We start from the raw sequence: 22,230 nt of genomic DNA on the forward strand, positions 1-22,230 counted from the left end.
CAACTATTTGTAGCATGGGATAGTTGTCTACTTTCAGAGCATTAAGATATTTTTAAATATCCTGAAACCAAACCCAGATTCAAAAGGCAAAGCCAGAACCATTCACTGTGTTAATTAAAATACAATCTCTTACTAAGCCTAGCACAGTAAGAGAAGCCAAACTCACCCTAATATGACCTCAGATTTAGAAGGCTGCCAAAGAATTTTTATAGAAATAGCAACCAACTGTCACTTATACCTACTGTTCAAAGTAACATAAAACAAAACAAAAACTTACTAGGCATTTCACGGCTTAAATTTGTGAAGTAAAATCCAAAGAAAATAATACGGGCAAATGTTAGTAGCCTTTTTAATTAAAGGTACAACTCTAAAATATATAGACTACTCTATTTTTTAAGATTTCAAAACCTGAAAATCTCTAACACCAATTCCCTACCCTTTCACCTTTCCAACTCCTCTTAAATTTCTCATCAAGAAAGTAAAGTTCTCACATCCCCTTCTTGGCAGAAATTCTTATAGTCCCTACAAGGAGCCATTCCAGCAACACTTTTGGTAGAACTCTAAATTCCTTCTGTTCCTACCTCCTTGCCCACAAAATGCTTCCTTCATTCCTGTTCCCAGGCTGTGAAGATCTGTTGAAAAACGTTACAAAATCTGAAACAACTGGTTCCACATAAACGTATGTAATCCAACCTCAGCTGGTTCCCTGCTGCTACTTAGGGGTCCCAGAATCTCTAGATTATAAAGGATTCAAAACAGTACAAAACACGCTCTAACCAACAATACTGTCTAAATGGAGAATTTGAGCTTCTCTCATAATTAGGTGCTGTTTATCCAGGGAATAAACGTTGGTTTGGCATGTAAAAATCAATCAATGTAATTCACCATATTCATGGGCTAAAAATACTCCAACATATAATCATTGCAATAGGTAAAGAAAAAACATTTAACAAAATCCAACAACCATTTATGATCAAAACTCTCAGAAAACCAAGAATAGAAGGGAAACTTACTCAACCAGACAAAGGGCTGCTGTGAAAACTCTACCGCTAACATCACGCCTAACAGTAAAAGACTTGATGCTTCCCTCCTAAGATCAGGAACAAGGCAAGGATGTCTGCTCTCACCATTTCGCTTTAAACTTGAACTGGAAGTCCTAATCAGTGACAACAGGAAAGGAAAAGAAATATAAATTGGAAAGGAATAAGTAAAACTGTCTTTATTCACAAATGATGTGACAGTATTTGTAAAAACTCCTAAGGAATCTAGGAAAGAGTTCAGAAAGTAACCAGCTACAAGACCAAAGTACAAAACCCAATTGTATGTCTACATACTAGCAAAGAACAACTGGAAATTGAAATTAAAAATACCATTTACAATAAAAAATACTCCTGGAACTAATAAGCATAATTATAGCAAAGTTGCAGGATACAAGGTTAAAACATAAAAGTCAACTGCTTTCTTATAAACTAGCAACGAATAATTGGCATTTGAAACTAAAAACACAAAGCTACTTACATTAGCGTCAAAAAAATGAAACACTTAAGTATATCCAGTAAATATGTATAAGATCTCTATGTGGAAGACGACAAAACTCGGATGAAAGAAATCAAAGATCTAATTAATGGAGAGCCATTCTATGTTTGTGGGTAGGAAGAATCAATATTGTTAAAGATGTCACTTATTCCCAACTTTACGTACAGATTCAACGAAATCTCAATCAAAATCCTAGTAAGTTATTTGGTGGATATCAACAAACTGATTCTAAAATTTACATGGAAAGGTAAAAGACTCAGAACAGCCAACACAATATTGAAGAAGGGTTGGAGGGCCGGCACTGCCCAACTTCAAGACTTACCGTAAGTCTACATTAATAAAGACAGTGTGGTATCAGCAAAAGAATAGGAACACAGATCAATGGAACAGAATAAAGAGCCCAGAAATGCACCTACACAAATATATTCGATTCACCTTTAACAAAGGAGCAAAGGTTATTCAATGGAGAAAGGATAGTCTTTTGAACAAAAGAAGCTGGAACAACTAGACATCCACATGCAAAAAAAAAATGAATCTAGACACATACCTTACACCTGTCAAAAAATTAACTCAAAATGGACTGCAGACCTAAATGTAAACCACAAAACTCCTAGGAGAAAATCTAAGTGACCTTGGGTTTGGCAATGACGTTTTAGATACAACACCAAAAGCGTGATGCATGAAAGAAAAAATTGATAATTAGACTTTATTAAAATTAAAAACTTCTCTGTGAAAGATACTGTTTTTTCTCTACTACCAGATAACTAATGTCCAGAGTCTTTGCATATCCTTACAAAAAACACATGAATAAGTATGTGTATGTATGTTGTTATTGCTCACTTCCTTTTAAAAAAATGGTTATATTCTCAGCATGTTGTTCTGCACTTTTCTTTTGTAAACTTAAGAACGTGTCTTTGTAGATAGGTTTCTCACTCCCAATTTTACATCTGCATAGTATTCTAAGTATTGAACATAATTTAACCAGATCTTACTGATAGATTTACACTCTTTCAAATATTTTGTTATTACATACAATACTGCAAAGCTAAGCTTTATTTTCTAAATTTACAAGCGTATCAGTACAATAAATTCCTAAAATTGGGACTGCTAGGCCATAGGAAAAGTGAATGTTAATAGATATTGTGAAATTGCTTCCCATAAAGGTTGTACTAACTTATGCTCCTATCAGCAGTATAAGAAAGCACATGCTACCCCCCACACCCTTGACAACAGTGTTTTATCAAACTTATTATTACTTGCCAGTCTTATAAAGTGAACAATGCTATCATGTAAATTTTCTTTTTCTTTCCTTCTTTCTTTCTTTTTTTGGTGAGGAAAATTGGCTCTGAGCTAACATCTGTTGCCAATCTTCCTCTTTTTGCTGAGGAAGACTGGCCCTGAGCTAACATCTGTGCCCATCTTCCTCTATTTTTTATGTGGGACCCCCGCCACAGCATGGCTTGAGGAGTGGTGTGTAGGTCTGCATCCAGGATCTGGACCCACAAACCCCAGGCTGCTGAAGCAGAGCACGTGAAGTTAACCACTATGACACCAGGCCAGCCCCTACTCAGTGTAATTTTAAATTACCATTAATATTTTCTTCTGTGAGCTGTTTATTCATAAGTTTTGCCCATTTTCTAAAAATTGGATTGTTGGTTTTATTGTTCCTTTTTTCACTATTCAATATTCTCCTTTGTCCTTTTAATGTTTTCAGGCTTTTAGTATATTTTATTTGATATCAATATTGTTACACTGCTCACACTACATCTTCGGCCTTTTCTTATTTTCAATCTTTCTTAGACTTAATAATTTTGAATATATTTTTACTTCCAAAACAACTTTTTCTGTGTTGGAACTATATCCTCTTAAGAGTCTTCATTCCCTTTTCTTCCCATCACAGCTTTCTCTCATCATTTCCAATAGTTCTGCCTTCAAAGGAGTCTGTTTGACTATTCAGTGATATTCGGTCTTCTGAGTTACTGAATTGTAACTTTAACAGCCAAAGGCTATTGCAGTATCTTGGACTGTGGAGAAGCAGTAGTCAGTATAACTTAGGCATACTTTAAATTTGGCGTGCAAGCAAAGAATGGGCTGATAAAGTGGAACTGCTCTGCTGAGGATATAAAGGAACAAGTGGAGGACACATGGCAGACCCCATCTACCTGCAAGGACGTGAACACCACATCCCGTTAAGTAAAACTCTCCCCCAGCTGCTGAGGAGGCAGGCTCCCAGAGGGCTGCATGTAGCTTGCAGGCAAGTATGGCCTCTTTCCACATGCCAGAAATACCCAAAAGTACAGCCCACCCAACAGCTTGTGCCTCTCAGATAATTGAGGAATCCCTGACTTTCACCAAAGGTTCTGCTGGGCTTTCAACACCATAGATAATGAAGCCCTCAGTTACAGTATTCTTATCTTTTATTTTTCTTAATGTATAATTACAAGAATTTATGACAAGGATATACAAATATTCAAATGCTTTTAAACCCTCTACTACTCCCCTTGTTATGACTGAATATAATTACCTTCAGCCTTGTTTTTATTTTAATTAATTATGTAACTTTTAAACCTCCAACTCTTAGAGTCTGGGAATGCTACGGCAACACAAGCTCTCGCAGTTCAGCATTTACTGAGTGCAGAGAACTGTGCTAGACACCACACTAGACTCTGACGACAAAATTAAAAAGGACCCTGCCCTCAAGTGTTCATAGTCTGGTAAAAGGACAATCATATAAAGAAATACGATATAATGTGATAAGGACAATAATAAAGTATGTACAGGGTCCAAAGGTTAACATGAGGAGGCATAGTAATGAGGAGGTACAGAGGAATTCGTGCTCAGCTAGATTTTAAACAGTAAATAGGAATTTGCCCAGTGGCCAAAGGAACTATAGATAGAAGACAGGACACACATTCTTTCAACAAAGTTCCCAGTTTGGGACAGATACTATGGGATAGATACGTTGAAATACCTGTCCTGGAGATACAATGATGAATAAGACAAAGTCTCTGACTTCATGGAGTCAGGAGGGGACCAATAAGTAAACCAGTAATTAAAGTACAGTGTGATAAATGCTACAATAGGGATAAGGAGAGAGCACTAGGGGATTATGGGCCAAGTGGAAATAAGACTTAAACTTAGATGTAAGGATCAGAAATTAGCCAGATGAAATGTACACATATGAGGAGTGGAGTAGAAGACAGTGTTAGGAAGGCACGGCATTCCAGGTACAGAGAAAAGCATACAGAAAGGCAGAGAGAGAGAGAGAGAAGGCAGAAGCATAGGTGTCTGAGATAAGGCTAAAGATGAAAGCAAGAACCGTATCATGAAGGATCTTTTAAATTGGAGTTTGGACTTTATCTTGAGGGCAATAAGGAACTATTAAAATGTTTTTTTAACATGGAAAGACTGTTCAGATTTGTGTTTGAGAAAAAGTATGTGGCTATAGTACAGTGAATGAAGCAGAAAGAAAGAAATCTGGAAGTAGAACAGCTGCAGGAATCCAGGAAATGGTTCACAGCAGTCTGAACTAAGATGGCAGCAATGGAGACAAAGGAAATGGGTAGGGAGACTGAGAGATTTAGGAGGTGGAATCAACAAGTCTTATAAGTGATTTGATTGAGAGGAGAAAGAGAAAGAGAAAGGAGTCAAAGATGATGCCTCACTTTCTAGTTTGGGCAAAGGGTGGATGGTACCACCATTCAGTAAGATAAGGAAAAGGGGAGAGCAGGTTTCGAGATGGTGAAATAATCACTTTAATTCTGGACAGATTGAGTCTGAGATGCATATAAGTTATTTAAATGAAGGTGTCCAATAAGCAGTTGGATATTCAAAAACTCAAGCCAAAGGTTTGGGCCAAAGGTACAGATTTGAGAATCATCCATATACAAAGCAGATGATAACTAAAGCAGTGAGAATAGATGAAATTGCCTGGGGAGAATGTACAAGGTGAAAAGAAAACATAACAAAGATAAAACCCCATGGAACACTAACATTAAGAAGACAAAGAGAGGAAAAACTAGGAGAATAGACTGAAAGTAAACAGCGAAAAAGGAAGATGAAAATATTAACAGGAAGAAAAGAAGTAGGCACTTAACGAATGCTCACTACATGCGAGATGCTGTCTCAGTGATTTTATGTGCACTACCTTATTTAATTTTTACACACTCTACGAGCAACTTACTATTATTATCTGCATCACTACAGATGTAGATATTTTGGCTTAGAGAAATCAACTTGCTCAGGTTTACACATTTAGTCGGGTGTAAGAAGTGCAAGGAAGATCACACCCTGGTCCTCCAGGGCTCTTGTTCATAAGTGCTACACTGTACTGCCTTCTGTGAAAGACCTAAAAAGTCTGGTATCACAGACACAAAGGAAAACAGTGGTTCAAAAAGAAAGACACCACCCAGTAGCAATGAGCTCACCCAGCACCGAGATCTTGGTTTCTAATAACTTTCCCCATTAAAAGGAATCAGGACCCTTTCAAAAAATTTCTGATCTGAGGAGTGAGCAGGAAATACATAAAATGAGCCCAGACATCTTGTAATGCTACAAAGTAAGGAGAGGCTCAAAGAAAACACCCCACAATGAGGGGGATGTCTCAAAGGGACACAGACAATCAACTGAAAGCTCCCAATGACCACAGGTCTAACAATTTGAGCCAAAAAACAAAGTAGTATTGAACTATAACCCAGAGTATAAACTAAATATCCATGAGTCCATACTGATATAAGGACTGACTAAATAAATAAATAAGTAAATAGGAGAGGAGAGACAAATCTAGGGTGCAAAAGAATCCCAAGCAAATTATATAGATACTGGCCCTCTTAAGGAGGCAGAGCAAACTCTCCACTTCTTCAATGTGGGCTCCACATACTGACTTCCTTCCAAAGACTATGGTATGGAAAGAGGGAGCGGGTAAAGAGCCACTTTACAGTAGGCAAACGTGAGAAGCACTACCTCAGCCGACCGATCAAGGCTCACATTAACAATGATGAGTCAAGGTGTAGTATGCACCCTAGATATGCTGCGATGAAAATGGCACTTTGTCTCTGTGGTCTTTCTCTCAAAAACACATAACCTCGATCATGAAAAAAACATCAGAAAACTCCCAATTGAGGGACATTCTACAAAATACCTGACCAGGACGCCTCAAAACTGTCAAGTTATCAAAAAACACAGCAAGTCTGTCACATTATCACAGTCAAAAGGAGACTAAGGATGCACGATGATAAAATGTAATGTGGTATCCTGAATGCCTTCCTGGACAATAAAGAGGATATTAGCTAAAAACTAAGGAAATGTGAATAAAGTATGGACTTCTGTTAGTTATAATGTATCAATATTGGCTCATTAATTGTAAAAACTTTACAAGACTAATGTAGGATGTTAACAGTAGAGGAAACTGAGTGAGGGGTTTATGAGAACACTATACAATATTTATAATTTTTCTGTAAACCTAAAATTGCACTAAAATTAAAAGTTTATTTTTAAAAAAAGGGCAGGTTAATGGTGCCAAATGCTGATAAACAAAAAACAAAAAGAAGACAGAGACCAAGGGCAGTTTCAGTGGACTAGTGAGTCTAAAGCCAGATTATTGGGCAGAGGAGTGAATGAAAGTTGAGAATGGGATTGTAAGTGTAGAGTTTCTTTCAAGAAATCTAGTAACGGGGGGAAAAGAAATCAGCGCTGGACGTAGACATCAAGTTGAAGAAAGTGGTTGGTCTTTTTCTTTTTTTAAATCAAGGTATAATTCACATACCCCAAACTTCACCTTTAAAGTGTACAATTCAGTGATTTCCAGTATAGTCACAAAGATATATAGCCATCACCACTACCTATTTTTTAAAGATTTTCATTATTTCAAAAAGAAATGGTGAAAGTAAAGAAGATCTAAATAAATGGAATATGTTCATGAATAGGAAGACTTAGCATTGTTAAGATGTCAATAAAACCAAAGTGACCTACAGACTCAATCCAATCTCTATCAAAATTCTAAGACTTTTTCACAGAAATGGAAAAGCTGATCCTCAAATTCATGCAGAATTGCATGGGTCCCAAACAGCCAAAATAATCTTGAAAAAGAAGAATAAAGTTGGAGGACTCACACTTCTCAACTTTGAAACTTAGTACAAAACAACACTAATCAAGGGGCTGGCCCCGTGGCCGAGTGGTTAAGTTCGCGCGCTCCACTGCAGGCGGCCCAGTGTTTCGTCGGTTCGAATCCTGGGCGCGGACATGGCACTGCTCGTCAGACCACGCTGAGGCAGCGTCCCACATGGCAGCGTCCCACATGCCACAACTAGAGGAACCCACAACGAAGAATACACAACTATGTACCGGGGGGCTTTGGGGAGAAAAAGGAAAAAATAAAATCTTTAAAAAAAAAAAAAAAAACAAAAAAACAACACTAATCAAAACATTATGATACTGACATATGGAGAGACATATACACCAATGGAATAGAATAAAAAGCCCAGAATTAAACCTTCACACATATGGCCAATTGATTTTGGACAAGGGTGCCAAGACCACTCAATGGGAAAAGGACAGTCTTTTCAACAAATGGTGTTGGGAAAACTAGATATCCATACGCCAGTTCGAACTTTATCTTACATCATTTACAAAAATTAACTCAAAATGGGGGCTGGCCCCGTGGCCAAGTGGTTAAGTCTGTGCGCTCCGCTGCAGGCGGCCCAGTGTTTCGTTGGTTCGAATCCTGGGCGCGGACATGGCACTGCTCATCAAACCATGCTGAGGCAGCGTCCCACATGCTACAACTAGAAGGACCCACAACGAAGAATATACAACTATGTACTGGGGGGCTTTGGGGAGAAAAAGGAAAAAAAAAATTAACTCAAAATGGATCAAAGACTTAAGCTTAAAAGCTAAAACTATAAAATTCTTAGAAGAAAACATTGGGAAAAATCTTCATGACACTAGATCTAGCAACCGTTTAATGGATATGACACCAAAAGCATAGGCCACAAAAGAATTGGATTTCATCAAAATAAAGAACTTTTGCACATTAAAGGATACCAATAAGAAAGTGAAAGGACAACCTACTGTATGGGAGAAAATATTTGCAAACCATTTATCTCATAAGGGATTAATATCCAGAATACATAAAGAATTCCTAAAACTCAACTCCAAAAAACAAACAATCCAATTCAAAAATGGGCAAAGGACTTGCATAGATTTCTTTAAAAAAGATAATAAACGGCAAATAAGTATATGACAATATGTTCAAGATCACTAGTCATTAGGGAAATGCAAATCAAAACCACAATGAGACATCACTTCATACCTACTACGATGGCTATAAAAAAAGCGTTGGCGAGGATGTGGAGAAATTGTAACTCTGTGCACTGTTGGTAGGAACATAAAATGGTGCAGCCATTTCACACTGATGTAAACAGTTTGTTGTATAGATAGATCACCTTTCGTTTATCCATTCATCCACTGATGGACATTTGGGTTGTTTCCACTTTTTGGCTATTATGAATACTGCTGCTAGAAACATTTATGTAGAAGTTTTTGTAAGGATATATGTTTTCCGTTCTCCCGGGTACAGTCCTAGGAGTGGAACTGCTGGGTCATATGGTAACTCTTATGTTTAACTGTTGGAGGAACAGCCAGAATGTTTACTAAAGCAGCTGCATCATTATACATTTCCGTTAGCAATATATGCAGGTTTTTATTTCTTCATATTCTCCCCATTACTTATTATTATCTGTCTTTTTTATTCTAGCCAGGCTAATGGGGCAAAGTGATATCCCATTGTGGTTTTGATTTGCATTTCCTTGATTACTAATGATGTTGAGCATGTTTTCACACATATATTATCCAATTGAATATCTTCTTCAAATCCTTAGCCTTATTTTAAATTGAGTATTTACCTTTTTAAATTATGGAATTGCAAGAGTTCTTTATATATTCTGGATGCTTGTCCTTTATCAGATATATAATTTGCAAATATTTTCTCCCATTCTGTGGGGGTTTTTTTCACTTTCTTGACAGTGTCTGTTATGGACTGAATGTGTCCTCTCAAACTTCGTATGTTGAAGATACTTCAAAAGGGGGCCTTTGAGAAGTAATTAGGGCTAGATGCGGCCATGAGGGTGGGGCCATCCTGATGGGATTCATGCCCTTACAAGAAGAGACACCAGAGAGCTTGCTCCCTCTCTTTCTTTCATGTGAAGACACAAGAAGGAGGCAGTAGTCTGGAAAAGAGCTCTCACCAGGAACCGAATGGGCCAGCACTTTAAATTGGACTTCCCAGCCTCCAGAACTGTAAGAAATAAATTTCTGTTGCTTAAGCCACCCAGTCTATGGCATTTTGTTATGGCAATACGAACTAATATAGTGTCCTTTAAAGCACAAACGTTTTAAATTTTAAGTCCAATTTATTCATTTTTTATTTTGCTGTTTTACTTTTGGTGTCTTATCTAAGAAAACCATTGAAGATTTGTGCCTATGTTTTCTTTTAAGAGTTTTATAGTTTTAGCTCTTACATTTTGGTCTTTGATTGGTTTGAGTTAATTTTTGTATATAGTGAGAGACAGGAGTCCAACTTACTGTTTTACATGTGGATATCTGTTGTCCCAGTACCATTTTTTGAGAAGACTATTCTTATTCCAATGAATTGTCTTGGTACCCTTGTCAAAAATCAGTTGACCATAAATGTGGGTTTATTTCTGGACCTTCAATACTACGCTGTTGATCTGTGTACTTGTCCTTATGGTAGTGACAGTCTTTTTAACTCACTTTATAGCAAGTTTTGAAATCAGAAAACGTGTCCTCTAATTTTTTTCTCCTTTTTCAAGATCGTTTTGGCTATTCTGGGACCCTTACATTTCCATCTACACTTTAGGATCAGCAATAAATGGTACCACAATAAATGTCTTTTTAAAAGCACTTTCTAGTTCTGCTTCTAGTATAACCATTTAGTTCCTACTGAACCAACACTCTAGCGGATAACAACTCTAAATTCTGGATAAAACATAAAAAATAACTATCTCAAAGCAAAAGAAAGATACCAACAGAGTTGTACTTGTTTAGCCAGGTGAGTTTCCCATTTTCTATGGCATTTAGCCAGAAGGGAGGCACCAGTCTATGCTATGCAAGGCGCTAAAACTCCCACAGAAAACACAGTCTTACTGGCTTGAAGAACTAAATAACAGAGTTTGGGATAAACATGATTGCTATAAAGGGGGGAAACTGGAAGAAGGAGAGACTCAGACAGGGGAAACCCCAGATTCTGTGCATAAACTGTGTCTAAATCTTTGACTGACTCCTGAACCACACATACATGGGGCAGATTTTAAGAATCCCAGCTAAGGCTAAAAAATTTTTTACTAAATTGAGGTTCGAGTTGCCGCTCCATCACAAGGAAGACATAGTTTGCAGTTAGAATCCAATGAAGTTAAGTGCCTACTAACACAAAAAGAACAACACTCTTTGGGAGAATATAAAGAAGTCCAGTCTTTACAACATATTTGCAATGTCCAGGATATGTTCAAAATTACTTGACATAAGAAAAAATAGAAGAACATGACCCATTCTCTAGGTAAAAGGCAATCAATGAATTTGACCCTGAGATGACTCAGATGTTGGAACCAACAGAGAAGAATTTTAAAGCAGCTACTATAACTACACTTAGGATGTAAAGGAAAATAGTCTGATAATGAACAAAAAGACAGAAATTTTCAGTAAAGAAAGAGAACCAAATGGAAATTCTAGAACTGAAAAATGCAATATCTAAAATTAAAAATTCATTGGATAAGATAAACAGCAGAATGGTAATAACAGAAAAATGTCAACTTTAAGTTAGATTAATAGAAAATTTCCAACATGAAGAATACAGAGGAAAAAGGGTAGGGAAAAAAATTTTAAAAACCTCAGGACTCATATAGCAATATCAAAAGATCTAAAATACATGCAATTGGAGTTCCAAAAGGAGAGCAAAACAAGAGAGAGAAAAAAACTTGCAGATACAAAAGCCAAAACTTTCACAAATTTGGTGAAAGACGTAACTTTAGAAGTTCAGTGAACCACAAGCAGAATAAATACAAAGAAAACCACATCTAGGCACATCATAGTCAAATGCTAAAAACCAAGATAAAAGAATTACGGTTTGTCTTTTTATATTTAAGATTACTTCCTAACACAGACTCCTAAAAGCCTAATAACATGGCCAAAAGAAATCAACATTTTAAAATTTTCTCATAGATACTGCCAAACAGCTTCCCCTCAAAAATATTAGTGTGGCTGAAGCACAGTGGGTACAAATAAGAGTGACAGAAATAAGAACAAAAACATATGCAGGGACGTAAAGTAGGTAAGGAGTTTGGGACTTTATTCTAATATAAATAGAAGTTGTTTAACAGGTTTTAAGCCAGGAAAAGACCCAGTTACTATAATTCAGAGTATTTATCTTAAGAAAGTAAATCTAAAGAAACAAAAACTTAGCTGACTAAAGAAACTGATTGGATGTCCAACATCATCACTGTATAGATACAGATATGCCTATGTATGTGTATTTATATATATCATGTATATAAACATACACACATCACATATATAAAACCACCAACAAAAAAAAGACTTACATATCCAGCAATAAGAAAATGGGGAAATGTTTAATAAATTATGATTCAGAAATGCAATGAAATAGTATGAAGCTCTAAGAATAGTATTTATGAAGACTGTCAAAATATGGAAAGTGTACTTTGCATTTGGTCAAAAAAGCAGAAAAGAAAATTATATGTGTACTAGCTTTGTAACTATAAAACATAAGTCTATGAACAATTAATAAAAAATAATATACAAAAACAAAAAGGTTATGTTAGGGTGGTAGAAATTTTTTTTCTAATTTTCAAAATCCTTACAGTATCATTGCTACATCATCATTTCAATTAAGTAAAATACTTTTCTACATCTTACTTCCAATACAATTCCCATATTGGGCCTATAATAAATATTAACTGATTTTCATCAATTTAAAAAATAATTAAAAGAAATCTCTTTTCCAAATCCTGTTGGTTCTCTTAATCTTGGTTCCTTCTGCTGCCACCAGCCAACAGCTCAAAGAAGAGTAACAATTTTCTTTTTACACAAAAGATGCTTCTAAACCAGCTTCTCTAGTTCTTGCCTCTTAAACGATTCTGTCTCCCTCTTCTCCATTTGTTTCATAAAGTTAAACAAATTGAGAAGGTTATACTCTATAACTAAACTTTACTCATATTTTTTTTAAAGATTTTATTTTTCCTTTTTCTCCCAAAGACCCCGAGTACATAGTTCTGCATTTCTAGTTGTGGGTCCCTCTACTTGTGGCATGTGGGACGCTGCCTCAACATGGCTTAATGAGCAGTGCCATGTCCACGCCCAGGACTCGAACCAGCAAAACCCTGGGCCACCAAAGCAGAGCGCACAAACCCAACCACTTGGCCACAGGGCCGGCCCCCTTTACTTGTATTATTAACATACACTCAGGGCTGACGTTCATGACTATCTTTCCTACCCTTCAGATGCCTCGCCTACCATCAAAGACAACCTCTCTCACCTAAACCCTCATTCTCTTGCTTCATATTCTGTCTTTTGAAGGCTTTTTTTCTATGTCACTCCTCCACTTTATGACTTGGTATCCTCTCCCTTCTTATTTTCAAGATCATTGCATCACCATTATTCCCTACTAAATATGATAGTTCTCCATATCTGCCAAGCTTGTGGTTCCCAGTTCCTTCTCCTGACCTGACTATTACATTAGATTAGAGCAGAGATCCCCAACTGTGTGCTGTGAGTAGGCTGTGGGTGTCCTAAGACACTGATCTCCTCAGATCTTTGGGGCAGCCAGGAGTGGCCTGGGGCGGGTGGAGCTCCTAGCTAGCTTACTCCTGACCTTAAGCCTCCTCTGTTTAGCCCTAGTGCACCCAATAAATGTTATCATCTTCTATGTATGCCATCATGTGAAAAAAAAAAAAAATGAGAAGCATAAAGGACTTCAGTAGTCATTTCTCCAAAGAAGATATACAAATAGCCATATGCACATGAAAAGACGCTCAACATTACTAATCAGTAGGGAAATGCAAATAAAAACCACACTGAGATACCACCGCACACTCATTAGGATGAAGACTATTAAAAAGAAAACAGAAAATAACCAGTGTTGGCAAGGATGTGGAGAAACTGGAAACCTTGGGCACTGTTGGTAGGAATGTCAAATAGTACATTCTACTGTGGAAATCATAATGGCAATTCCTCAAAAAATTAAAAATAGGATTCCCACATGACCCAGCAATTCCACTTCTGGTATATACCCCAAAGAATTGAAAGCAGGGTCTTGAAAAGGTATTTGTACTCCCATGTTCACAGCAACATTATTGACATTAGCTAAAACAGGGAAGCAACCCATGGGTACACCAACAGATGAACGGATAAGCAAAGTGTGGTAGATACATACGATGGAATAGTGTTTAGCCCCAAAAAGGAAGGAAATTCTGACCCATGCTACAACATAGATGAACCTTAAGGTCATTATGCCAAGTGAAATAAGCCAGTCACAAGAGACAAATACTGTATGATTCTACTTATATGAGGTATCTAGAGTCGTCAAAATCATAGAGACTGAGAGTAGAATGGTGCTGCCAGGGGCTTAGAGGAGGAGGCAATGGGGAGTTACTGTTTAATGGGTGTAGAGCTTTAGTTTTGTAAGATGAAAAGAGTTACGGAAATGGATGGTGGTGATGGTTGCACAATATGAATGTACTTAATCCCACTGAACTACACAATTAAAACCGGTTAAAGTGGGGGCCAGCCCAGTGGCGTAGTAGTTAAGTTCATGTGCTTCACTTCGATAGCCCAGGGTTCATGGGTTTGGATGCCAGGCACGGACCTACACACCACTCATCTAGCCATGCTACGGTGGTGCCCCACATAGAAAATAGAGGAAGACTGGGACAGATGTTAGCTTGGCGACAATCCTCCTCAGGCAAAAAGAGGAAGACTGGCAACAGATGTTAGCTCAGGGCCAACCTTCCTCACCAAAAAAAAATAAATAAATAAGGTTAAAGTGATAACTTTTATGTTATGTGTATTCTACCACAATAAAAATTAGAAAAAAATTGAGAAGCACCAAGGCTTGAAGTATCTCTTTCATTGCTTCACAAGACATATTTAAATTCTTAGAATAATTCTACAGACTATTTTTATTATTAAGCTAGACATTTTTATACAGTAGTTCCCCCTAGCAGTGAGGGATATGTTCCAAGACCCCCAGTGGATGCCTGAAACTGCAGATAGTACCAAATTCTATATACACTATGTTTTTTCCTATACATACATACCTATGATAAAGTTTAATTTATAAATTAGACACAGTAAGAGATTAACAACAATAACTAATAATAAAATAGAACAATTTTAACAATACACCGTTATAAAAGTTACCATAGATTTTAAAAACCTCAGCATACAATTTTTTTCCTTTCCTTATTAAATCGAGAACTTTCACCTTTTAACTTAAAGGAAGCAATTTCTGTCTTCTCTTTGGCATATGTGAATTGCCAGTATCACTACTCTTGCATTTTGGGGCCATTATTAAGTAAAATAAGGGTTACTTGAACACAAGCACTGCAATACTGTGACAGTCAATCTGAGAACGGAGATGCTACTAAGTGACTAAGGGGCAGGTAGCATATACACTGGACAAAGGGATGATTCATGTCCCAGGTGGGAGGGAGCGGGACAGCATGAGATTTCATCATGCTACTCAGAATAGCACACAATTTAAAACTTATGAACTGTTTATTTCTCACACTTTCCATCTAATATTTTCGGACAGCAGTTGACTATGGGTAACTGAAACCGTGGAAAGAGAAACCTTGGCTGAGGGGAACCACTGTACTGAAACACAGACTTCTCTAGCCTTCTCTCCAGAGTACATAGCCTACCTTAGACATACACCCTTTGAGGAAGCTGATGTTTCTTTCTCTCATAGCTATTTGTATTGTAATGGCATAAATTTTGTTCCTACCTTTTAAAATGGAAAATTGCAAACATATACAAAAGAAGAAAGGAATGATGAAACTTCACATAGCTATCACCCAGTTTAAACAATTAACCAACTCATAGACAATTTTGTTTTATCTATAATTCCACCCACTTTACTCTTCTTCCCCCAGTGGATTATTTTGAAGACAATCCCAGACATTATATTGTTTCAACCATAACTATTTCAATATGTAATCTCTACAGACTAAAAGACACTATTGAAAGACACATATTGAAAGATACTGCCAATGTCCTGCATAAATTCTTGTACTGGTGGGTCAGATTTCCAACATAAGCATTCCCACAGTAAACCATATACTAGTCACAGGAATTTTACATATATTAATTCATTCTACTATACTTCCTTACAAGTTAAATCACTTAAAAGTAGGGCTCTCAAACAATAAAATGAAGAAGAAAATGGCTTGAATAGTTTGCTCCAACTGTGACAGGACCACTGATCAAGGATGCACTTAGACACCACTCAGGAAAAGGCGGAGAAGAGTCACGCTCTCACTCTCCCCCACCCCTCAGAGGCGAATGACTCCACAGGATACAAGTTATCTGGTATATGATAACACAACACAGTAATATTATATAATTATTATTATACATAAAGTAATTCATGTAGTTGCATATTTTATAAAACAAATGCAATAAAACTAGCTCAATGTAGAAAATTTTTATTCAACTGTCCTTACCTTTTGTTGGACTGAGATTCTGATCTATAAATCCTCTTAGTTCTGCATTTGTGGAACTCAAACCAACCTAAATAAAATAGTTTAAAAAATTAAAAAAATAGGATCTTAGGTATTACGTGATCACTTAATAAGCTATTTTATACCTACCACCAGACATCCATATCAATTATTACATATAGTCACATAAAAATGAATTAATTATATCAACTATAGGAGTAGGATTTTTTAACAATGTTGCCATATTGCTTGAAATGGGAAAAATACGATTTCCAGATTAAGATAAAAATTAAATGACTTATGAGCAGAACTGAGATCTACAGATTTTTACTAATGCTTTTTTGAAAGCAAGTAATGTGGCAGCTGTGAAGTTGCCAACAGACATCCCAAAATTCCACCCTCATTGCTTCCCTTAATAATCACTGCCTATAATGCTTTTCAATATTAGGACATGTAATGGATCAAATAAAGACCATTAATACCACAAGGCAGACTTGAGGCCCACAGGCCTCAAGTCCAACTGCTCAGGTTCATACGCTGGCTCGTCAGGCTGACCACGCGTGTGGCCATGGTCACATACACTCTCTGTCTCAGTCTTCTTATCTGCAGATCGGAGGGTGCTAGAAGTACTTACCAATTCAGGTTGTTAGAAAGATTAAGTAAGATCATTCATGTAAAGCATAGAGGACAGTGCTTGACACAAAGTGCTCAACCCACGCTAACATTTATTGCTATCAGTATGATACTGGAGGGACTACCGAGAGCAGGTGTGTTCATAAATTCAGCTTTAGACAATATATTTCATTTAATGTGACGTCCACTAGACTACTTGAAATTATAGAGCTAAATATGGTAGTGTCATCAAACAGAGTTCTAAAAATTTATTATAGAGCCAGGAGAAAAAAAAACTCTTCATCTTTGAAAACTCAACACAAAGCAAGCATCCAATAAATGGTTCTACTATTACTATTATATTGCTGTTTTAATCCTTGTAGTTTTGTGATGTTGAAACATCAATGCTAATTTAGGACCTCAAACGTCCTTTCAAAGTACTACCACACCAAAAGGATTGTACAGCACACAAAGCTCTACCACTTTCTATCTGTACACTGGACTTAGGTTTCTAAACTACCCACTGCTGTAACATTATTCTTCATAAGCACTCATTTGATACTTTACAATTTCATAATGTAAGAGCAAATTATTTCATTATTTGGTAATTCAATGCTCTACTAATAGCTGTTTCTTTTTGTTTTATGTTACCAGAAATATTTCTACATATCATTCACATCATGAAAAACAAATTCTGATGCAAACCTATCTCTAGCATCTAATACTAAATTTTTATGACAGCAGCTGAGACGAAGACTACAATATAGCTAAAATACAGCTTCTTAACTCTATGTACATAATGGTGTAGATTCTTAATTCTGTCTACTTTCTTCTAAGTATTCTGTTAGAAATAAACCCCTTGCAACAGATTACCCCCACATGGATCTCCAGAGCGGCTCACAAATATAAAGTGCTCAATCTGTAAATGCCAAGAGTTTAGTGTGGGATCACTAACAGGCCTCCCCTTTTAAAACTCTTCTGCTATTAAAAAAAAAGAGGAAGACAAAACTTTTCTTGGTGTTCTACTGTAAAAAGAAAGCAAAGAAGGCAAAGAAGTCCTTTAATATATTCCATGCTTAACACAATGTGACCGTTTAATACATGTATTACAATAGCTTCAAAACCATCAGCTTACATCTTTTTGTTATTATACAAAGATAACGGCAAAAACCTCAACTAAAACCACACAGTCACAGTCGAGAGTTCACAGTTACCGGGTTACTGTTATGTTTAACACCTGCTCTTAATGTTCAACTTTTGCAGCGTAAAGCAGCAAACGAATTTTTAAGCAAACGAAACTTTTTAAGCCGTTGTACACCTGCACCTTAATATCCAACAAATTATACTCTAACAAGACAAAGGTAAATTGTGAGTTAATATTGTATGCCAATTTTGGTCTTATAGATGGAGGTGTTAGCATTTAGAGCTTATCTAAATACTACTAAAATCTATTTAATTAAAACTCCAAAAATGTATCAATTTCGGCTTCCATAAACACTTTAAAGACTCAAAGAAAAAGTATATTACTTGAGAGAAGAAAAAGTTGGCTAGGAAAGGAATTTAAAAAGATTAGTTATTCTTTCCTTATTCTATTTAAAAAGGATCTTTCTATGATGTATCACAGAGCAAGAGAGAAAAGAGAACTCATTTTATGTAAAAGTTTTCATCTAATAAGGTACTGAGAAGAGTTTTCTATCTGGATATTCGAACACTGTGTTGCATGCTCTAAGTAGTCAATAAATGTCTACTGAATAAAAAACATCCAAGCACAATTTTTAAGAATCAAACCATATTCCCCAATAACAGCATTACAATTTCACTTATATTTAACATTCTAGATTGACATAACTGAAAGAAAAGAGGATTCAGAGTGAGATGATCTGTGCTCAAGGTTCAGCTCTATCATTCACAAGAAAGGTGATCTTGAAGCAGTCACTGCAAAATGAGGGTGACAACACATATGTGTGTGACAAACTCCAAGAGCTCCTCGGATCAATTGAATAATTAGGTGAACATGGTGTTAATGGCAAAGCAATATTCAAGCGGGGGTTGTTATTCATATGGCAACGGCTTTTAACACTTCAACACTGACACAGAGAACTTATTAAAGAGAAATGCAAATGACCAATAAACATACAGAAGACCAGTTTGACCTAAGTAGTAATCAGAGAAATGTAAAAAAAATCACATACTATTTTTTTGCTGAGTAGATTGGCAAAGACTAAAAAGAAAATAAATGGAAATGGAACTCTCATACACCACCAGTGCGTATGAAAATTGGTGCAATCTTTCTGAAATGCAATTTAGCAATATGAACCAAAAGCCCCAAAAAAGCAAACATCCTTTGGGCCAGCAATTTCATAAGACTTTGCCTCAGGGAAATAATCCAAAAAGTAAGCAAAAATAAATGAAAAGTTTAAAAAAATGGAAATAACTTAATGGCCAATATTAAGAAACTGGTGTAATGTCTATACAATAGATAAAACGGCCATTTAAAACGATGTAGTGATAACAAGAAAGACCATCATAGAGATTAAGTTAAATAGTGGGCTACAAAAACAGTATGACCTCATTTTTGTTAAAAAGCATATAATATACATACATTTTGGTTTATATATATATATACACATACACATTTTTTATATACCAGATGTCATTCCAGGCAAAATTTTGCTGATAATCTCTAGGCTAGTTTCTTTTCTTTATCTGTATTTTCTAATTTTTCTGTAATGAGTACTATGGCTTATATTTTTTTTTAAAGATTCTTTCACAGGGCAAAAATTACACCTCAAATTATCTTTCAAATTCTTTATTGTGTATTGGGTGAAACTAGGTTAGAACACACCTGTATTTTCAGTCTAGAAGAGTATCAATGGATACTAGATACTGTTTGGTAACAATTTTATCCCAGATACGATGAATATATTGCCAGCTCTGCAGAACTCCTTTTGCAAAAATCCATCTCACAGTCCACGTAGTCTTGGTAGGAGCCTCAGTTGTGCCATAGCAGCAGAAGTGGACCCAAGACCCAGACCTGGCCATTTATGGTACCCCACTTCTTTCTCCACACTGGCTTGTCTGAGCATGTGGGCCAAACAGGGTCACCCAAAGCTTCTCAATGGAATTTGAAATATAAATGCCAAAAAAGAAAAGTTCCTTCTCTTCTTCTGAGGTAAGCATTATAAAGCCAATGTAGGCTTATATCTACATTGATCCCCTGAATCCAGATGTGTTTGAAGCCAGAGCACTCTAGACTTTTCGGTTATGTGAATCAATACATTCCACTTTTTGCCTTAAGCTATTTTGAATAAGCTCTCTATCACTTGCAACCATAAGAGACCTAGTATAGCAAGGATAAGGCAAAGTAATTCTTCATAAAAAACTGTTCTCATAAGAGAAATGCAAAATGAGAAACAGAAAATAAAGATGTAAATATCTGAACATATGTTTAATGACACCTCCATAAGACCTGGGCCATCTCTTCCATATCTGAGTCACTTCTCAGTGGCATGTGACACATTGATCACTCGCTCCCTCCTTCTTGAAACACTTTCTTCCCTTGACTTTCAGATCATCAGGACAACACTGCTTCCTTCCTTTCTGGTCATTCCTTGAGTCTCCTTTGTTCTTCAACTCCTCCCCAGCTGTTGGAGGATCCCTGTGCTCAGACCTTGGTCCTCATGTATTCTCCATCCACGTACATACTACATAATCTCATGTAGTCCCACCGCGTTAAAATAATTTAATATAAAATGACTCCAAAATTTCTATATCCAGCCCCAAGCCTTCCCCTGAGCTCCAGAGTCACTTATCAAACTGCCTAGCCAATATCTCCATCTGGATGTTTTTTGGTCCCTCAACTTCAATATGTTCAAAACAATTTCTGAGTTTGCCACAAAATCCTGCACTTCCCCAAGAGTTTCTCTCCACATTAAATAGCACAGCCATTTACCCAGTTCCAGAGGCCAAATACTGAGAAGACTTCTTTAACCTCTCCCCTGTATCCTAATTCCTGATGGCTGTCCTTTCAAATACATCCTAGACCCAGCCACTTTTCCCCGTCTCCAATATCATTACCTCAACCTGAATCACCAAACTCCACTGTCTGAACTACTGGGATAAGTACCAAATGAGTCCCTCGCTTCTGCTATGTCCCTCTTCAGTCTATTCACTCAGGAGCCAGAACAAACTTAAAGATGTTAAGTCAGGCCATGCAACTATCCTCAAAACCTCCTCATTGACATTTAAAATCCACACCCCTCACCCCAGTCTTCGAGGCTCCACGTGATCTGGCTCCTGCTTGCTTTCCAACTTCATCTCCTATCACTCTGCATTGTTTACTCTCTTCCATCTATAAACCGCTCATCTTGCTGGTCCTTGAACAACCACACTTTCACCCGCCTCTATCTGGAGTGCTCTTTCTCCAGATAGTCACACGGCTGGCTCCTTCTTGGATCAAGACTCCAGAGCATTTCTCTGTCTAAAGGTGATTTTCTTAAAGAGGACTGTTCTGAACACCTAGCTGAAAGAGCTTTCCCTCATCCCCATCACTCTTTCTCCTCTCACCCTGTTTTATTTTTCTTCAAAACACATAACATCACCTGACATTATATATTTATTTATTGTCTTCTCTCACTACACTACTCTAAGCCCCAAGAAGGCAGGAGCCTAGAGCAGTGCCAGGCACGTATATTTGTTGGAGAAAGGAGGGAGGGCAGAGAGGAGAATAAATTGCCCTTGGTGGTGTAAACTGGTATAATCCTTTCAGTATGTATCTTGACAAAACACATTAAAAGTCACAAAAACGTTCTTATCTATTGCAGAATGGCTAGTGAACTTGATCGGGTATTTTGAGACAGCCTATTTCAATTCTTTCCCGCAAGCCTCAGCACCTTCTGAGGCTTGATCTCTCCATGTCCGTCACTCCAGGGTATCAGAAGAAAGTCGGGTCATCACTGTCCGTCCCCCTCTAGGCTGCTATAGCAGAAGGAGAAACGCATTGCCCGCTGTCTGATTTCTTCCAAACATACAAACAAAATAAAATAACTAGAGTATAATTACCACTGGTTCAAATGCTTTATGTTACTTTATGGAAACAATTTTTAACATAGCAAATGGTACACACAGCTAGGAAGATTATATAGATTCAAGGTATATTTTAAGCCAAAATATCTTGTTGCTCAGAATAACTTTTACATCACCTTTTTTCCAAAGGAGAGAAAATCACGATAATATCCTGCAAGAAAACTCCTAATACATGGACTAAAACTTTGGTTCTTCTTTTCCCCAAACAGTACTTTAACAAACATACACAAGAACCTTAGATCAAAAC

The 22,230-nt window shown here is 36.8% G+C and overlaps 1 protein-coding gene across 26 annotated transcripts in view; it reads right to left on the minus strand.

Annotated features, from left to right (window-relative positions):
• Positions 1-22,230, minus strand: part of TFDP2 (transcription factor Dp-2) — a 179,420-nt gene that overhangs the window by 111,180 nt on the left and 46,010 nt on the right. For 13 of the 26 annotated variants that reach the window (XM_070238249.1, XM_070238246.1, XM_023621040.2 and 10 more), the window contains exon 3: positions 16,290-16,356. The exons of 9 other annotated variants lie outside the window; for them this stretch is intronic. In XM_070238249.1, coding sequence (XP_070094350.1) covers positions 16,290-16,356 — 67 coding nt within the window. Of the gene's footprint in view, positions 1-1,013; positions 1,157-16,289; positions 16,357-22,230 lie in introns of all 26 variants that reach the window. 4 more of the 26 variants (XM_070238244.1, XM_070238252.1, XM_070238245.1 and 1 more) reach the window with 1 other exon arrangement.

This window comes from Equus caballus, chromosome 16, assembly GCF_041296265.1.
Source record: "Equus caballus isolate H_3958 breed thoroughbred chromosome 16, TB-T2T, whole genome shotgun sequence".
Lineage (NCBI taxonomy): Eukaryota > Metazoa > Chordata > Mammalia > Perissodactyla > Equidae > Equus > Equus caballus.